The sequence below is a fragment of the Garra rufa genome, chromosome 12 (genome assembly GCF_049309525.1).
Source record: "Garra rufa chromosome 12, GarRuf1.0, whole genome shotgun sequence".
Taxonomy (NCBI): domain Eukaryota; kingdom Metazoa; phylum Chordata; class Actinopteri; order Cypriniformes; family Cyprinidae; genus Garra; species Garra rufa.
The window spans coordinates 30,633,561-30,638,928 of record NC_133372.1 but is presented as its reverse complement, the minus strand read 5'-3'; the positions used below and the strand labels follow the sequence as shown (position 1 = coordinate 30,638,928).

At 41.2% G+C, this 5,368-nt stretch overlaps 1 protein-coding gene across 1 annotated transcript; it reads left to right on the top strand.

The window, feature by feature from the left end:
* Positions 1 to 3,436: 3,436 nt before the first annotated feature.
* Positions 3,437 to 5,159, top strand: her6 (hairy-related 6). Its single transcript, XM_073852099.1, has 4 exons — positions 3,437 to 3,747; positions 3,864 to 3,959; positions 4,071 to 4,158; positions 4,338 to 5,159. Exons 1-4 carry the CDS (start codon positions 3,640 to 3,642, stop codon positions 4,856 to 4,858), a joined length of 813 nt encoding a protein of 270 aa, XP_073708200.1. The 5' UTR covers positions 3,437 to 3,639; the 3' UTR covers positions 4,859 to 5,159.
* Positions 5,160 to 5,368: the final 209 nt, after the last annotated feature.

The window sequence follows — 5,368 nt, the reverse complement described above, 5'->3', positions numbered from 1 at the left end:
GAGCATGCTATCTCCCACTTTCTCACGTACTTTAGTCCTGATTACATTATTGCTGTGTGTGGACAGCCATGGTTGAGAGACCTTGATAAAGATATGATTCTGACAGAGAGAGAGAGAGGAGAGGGGTGGAAAGGGGCTGCAGAAGGAAGTGTGTGAGTGTGTGCGTACGTGAGTGAGCGAGATAGAGAGATAGAGAGACAGAAGCGGTGACAAAGACATGAAAGTATTGCTTGATGTCAATAAAAGTGCCAATAAAACAGAGTGATAGGAAATAATATGGACTTTTTATACAGCCATAATTAAGTTAATTGCAGAGACGTATGTGGTTCTTCAGTGTTGCAAGTCAGTACGTCAGCGATTCATACGCACTGTAACAATGAGCCTATTTTTTTCATATAGACACAATAACGACATGATCTCACAAAAGGTAACACTACAGAAAAACACACATGGGACTGGCAGCGTCCAGGTGCTCAGGGGGGGGGTAAAGGGAGGGACAACGCAACCTGCCCGTAATTCAATGCAGCCTCTAGATCCCTCGTGCAACACGAGCATGAGAAAGTTACTCATGCGGAGACTAAAGGTTTCTGAATCTACCGGTCTTTGTCTACTTGACATCAATACATTTGTTTTGTGAGTCCTTTACAAGTGTGAGAAAGAGCGATGAATCGGTTTCGCAGTGTAAACAAATGGGGACATTGAGTAGTTATTATTTATTAAAAATGTGCAGAGCTAGAAAAAACACTTTCTTGCTTTATTGTAACTCATTTTGTCTGTAAAACTTTGCTTTAGTCTTTCCATATTGATCTGCTTGTTTAGAAATCTTCAACTTAACCCTAAACTGTGTAAATAAGTGTGGAACACAAAGAGCGCTGCCTGTTACAACCTACCCCCACTTTTGGGGTGGGCTGCCTGTAACAGTAGGTGGGGTGGGTTGTAACACTAATTTACTTGTTCGAAATGATTGTTATGCCACCCCTCCATCACCTCCCTCATTTCATGAGCATTTTAATGCGAAAGCATATGCAAATAGGAAACATTTTCATTCATTACAGCTACAAAAATAGAAGGCATGCCTTGTCAGCCATGGTATTTCTAGCAGTTTTAGATGAAATGCATGTTGACAAAACCAGACATAAGTAGCACAGGTATATTTGTAGTAATAGCCAACAATACAGTGTATGGGTCAAAATTATTAATTTTTCTATCAATTTTATGACAAAAATCTTAAGGATATTAGGTAAAGATCATGTTTCATGAAGATATTAAGTACACTTCCTACTGTAAATATATCAAAACTTAATTTTTGGTTAGTAATATGCACTGCTAAGAACTTTATTTGGACAACTTTAAAGGTGTTTTTCTCAATATTTTGATTTTTTTTTTTTTGCACCCTCAGAATCCAGATATTCAAATAGTTGTATTTTGGCCAAATGTTGTCCTAAAGCTTATTTATTCAGTTTTCAGATGATGTATAAATCTCATTTTCAAAAAATTGACCAGTATGACTGGTTTTGTGGTCTAGGGACAGATATAAGATTAAACGAAAATGTTCTTTTAGTTTTCTCATTTAACAAAAAATAACATTATCTTTCTTACCTTTGAATGTTTAATAGGTTAAACTGATTGAACACCAAACAGCTGTCTCACCTACAAAAACAAACAAACAAATACATAAAACATACATTAGTTTTCATTATTGTAAAGTCAAACTGATAATAAATAAACTGTAATTGTTTTCTGTACCTGCTTGCAAATAAATATGTATTGTTTACTTTTAACTACAGCAGTTAATATAAACATACATACATTAACATTGTTCTGTCCTCAATAGTAAGAATTTCATAGCAGAAACTGAATAGATGTGATTAGAATCGCATATAACAATGCAGACTGTTCAGCAGCCTGCCACTATGATATATCACGCTCATGAACTGCAGGCGAACCCCCGGCGCTCTGTCCCGCAGACGCGCGCAAAGCCGGCAGGAGCAGCGCCTTCCCCCGCCGCTTGCGCGCCACGTGTCGCGGGGTCTGCAGCAGCTGGAGACTCTCACCCCTGTAAATGTGCATATCAGAGGGCTGCCAACCTACTCCACACACACTCCAAGCACAGTCTTCACTGTTAGTGGATTATGACAGACCGCTAACTGACAAGTCTGTTAGTTTATGATAGATGGCAACGTATGCAATATGTTTAAACTGCAAGCTAGACAATCTATATTTCCGTCTGGCACACGGCGTCCAAAATGCGCTTGGACTTTGTTATTTGCGTTTTCAGTGCATACATAAAGAGGTGACGAAGTACAGGCAGAAAAACATGAATGAATGGAGTGTTTTGTGGCGTTTGTTTGCGAACTCATCCGAGGATCATAAAATCATGACCTAAATTAGTGCCGCTTCTGTCAGACGGAGTCAAGGACACTATCCGTGCAGTGCGCGCTTTCGCTCTGAAATATCTTCACACTGGCTCGCATTCCGATAAGCCCGATCGAGCTCTCAGTGGGCGTGGTTTTCCCAGGCTTTTAGAACAGCAGCTGCTATTTACCTTCCCTCTAATGTAAACCACCACCGCCACCCCTAGCCCGCCAGCCAAACCTCAACCACCGAGGTAATAAAACATCCTGGCACGTGCTCCACATTCACAATAGCGCTCGTGAGCCGACAGATGTCAAAATGCCAACAGCAGAGACGCGCTTAAAGAAATACAGCGCTGCCTTGTCAAATGAACTCCTACAAAGTCAAATGTTAAACGCACTAAATTTGAAAGCGTGAGTTTGCGCTATTTTTATAGCTAAATCAACGTAGTGCGAAAGTTAGGCTGCAGTGGTAATTATGTAAATTTTTAACTGCTTTAAATCAGAAATTATTATGAAAAGTTAGATTTCCTATAGTGTAATTTGACAGAGGAAATAATATTGGATCTTTAACAGCTTATTATGTGGCATATTGTAGGCTAACATTCACATTCCGGTCTTCACAACAGGCTATTTATTTCAGTTGTAGTAAAAGGCAAACTCGCTTGTATTTCACCTTTTTAACATTTATACTGCAATAGTAAACTTTTTCCACCTCTTAAACGTTCTATAATGGGTAGAACGTACGTATATTTTACGTGTCCTCACATGGCTCTATATGTGTATTGCATTATAATTACAAAGTTTGCTGTTTCTTTGCGGAGAATGGCTCTTAAGTGTTAATATGTAAACTGAATGATTGAAGGCAGTCCCGGTTGTGCCCTAAACCCGGCCGTGCGCCATTGGCCACCCGCTCAAACGCTAAACAACCAATGGAGGGGCGCCGACCACGAGCCATCCTCCCCTCGGGCCGCGTGTCCCTCACGCTGATTGGTAGAAAGTTACTGTGGGAAAGAAAGTTTGGGAAGTTTCACACGAGCCGTTCGCGTGCAGTCGGAGATATAAATAAGACCAACACGACGCTGAGGCAGGCAGTTGCTACGACCGCTGGCAAACGGTGAAATCAGAGACTGTGACATCATTGCCGCACCAGTTGAACTCGGGACACTTCGTGCGGATATCCATTCATATCTGGAACTGTATCTACAGCGTAAAGCGTTTACTCCAGTAGAAGATACAGGAGGATTTCTTTTTAAAATATCTCAAAGGATACTTCCCAGAGAAGATGCCTGCCGATATCATGGAAAAAAACTCTTCTTCTCCGGTTGCCGCGACTCCGGCGAGCATGAACACTACACCTGATAAACCCAAAACGGCTTCGGAGCACAGAAAGGTTTGTACTGATTCTGAACTGTACTGCATTTATTTTCAAACAGCGCACATATGCGCGCTACGTTCCCGAAGTAGTTAGACAATTTGATTTATTCCTTTTTTTCTTTTGCATTTTAGTCTTCTAAACCTATTATGGAAAAAAGAAGAAGAGCGAGAATCAACGAAAGCTTGGGTCAGCTGAAAACGTTAATCTTGGATGCTCTGAAAAAAGATGTAAGTATTGAATTCTGATTGATTCTTACGAATAACATCTGGATTGAATCCTGATGCATCTCCTCACATATATAGCCGGCTATATCTAAATCAATCCCTATTTTCACACAGAGCTCCAGACACTCGAAACTTGAGAAAGCGGACATCCTGGAGATGACAGTGAAACATCTCAGAAACATGCAGCGGGCACAAATGACCGGTAAGTCGCAAGTCTAATGAATAAGCATATAAGTAGTTTTATGAGAACTTCCGAAAACTCGCATTTGTTTTAAATGTTACGAGATGAAGATTAAACGCAGTTTTAGATGACTTAAAACTGTTTTGTGTGCATCTACTCTGAATGATCTGACCGAATGTCTTGCCTCATTTTCCCAACAGCTGCCCTGAACACGGATCCCACCGTTCTTGGGAAATACAGAGCTGGATTCAGTGAATGCATGAACGAGGTGACCCGGTTCCTGTCCACCTGTGAAGGGGTTAACACTGAGGTCAGGACCCGGCTGCTGGGTCACTTAGCCAGCTGCATGACACAGATCAACGCCATGAATTATCCAACACAGCACCAGATACCTGCCGGGCCTCCTCATCCATCCTTCAGTCAACCGATGGTTCAGATCCCCAGCGCGACTCAACAAGCCAACGTTGTGCCTCTTAGCGGAGTCCCCTGCAAAAGCGGGTCTTCCTCTAACTTGACTTCTGACGCAACAAAAGTATACGGAGGTTTCCAGCTTGTGCCGGCAACGGACGGACAATTCGCCTTTTTGATTCCCAACGCTGCCTTTGCTCCAAACGGCCCCGTTATTCCAGTGTACGCCAACAATTCCAGCACACCGGTTCCCGTGGCCGTGTCTCCGGGAGCACCGTCCGTCACGTCAGATTCCGTTTGGCGGCCTTGGTAGACTATAAGGAAAGAAAAAAACTCTTAAAGACTGAAAGACAAATGACACTTGTTTTCTTTGTTATTCGTTACTTTTTTGTTCTTTTTGTATGAAATGTGTTTTAAAAGATGATGCACTATATTTGTATAGATCAAAAGGGAGAGAAGTTCATATTGAAATAAGTTTTGTATTGTTGAATTCCGTTCAATGCATTTTTTATATTTGCGGTATCTTTTCCACGTTGTGATGCCAAAGATATGTTGAATGCGCTTTCAAGTTTCTTCTTTTTGGAAGACAAATAAATGACATATTAAAAATTAAACGTTTGCCTCAGTGTCTAGTTTTATTCTAATTTCACAGTTTGTGAGCCTTTGCTTATTCTTAGCTGCCTTAAAACAAGCAATGGCTTGGGGCATATCGCATGCAAATTTAGGCTAAATATGCTGCATTCTTCAATGTAGAGCACAAACTCAGGAAGATTTGTGTAAATCACACCGGCGAAACATATTACATGGCCTCCAGTGTAGTAGC

Excerpts from the sequence above, each read along its gene's own strand:
- her6 (XM_073852099.1), top strand. The coding sequence starts at position 3,640 with ATGCCTGCCGATATCATGGAAAAAAACTCTTCTTCTCCGGTTGCCGCG. Across the intron at positions 3,748-3,863 it reads CGGCTTCGGAGCACAGAAAG|TCTTCTAAACCTATTATGGA; the intron begins GTTTGTACTGAT and ends TTTGCATTTTAG. Across the intron at positions 3,960-4,070 it reads TGGATGCTCTGAAAAAAGAT|AGCTCCAGACACTCGAAACT; the intron begins GTAAGTATTGAA and ends ATTTTCACACAG.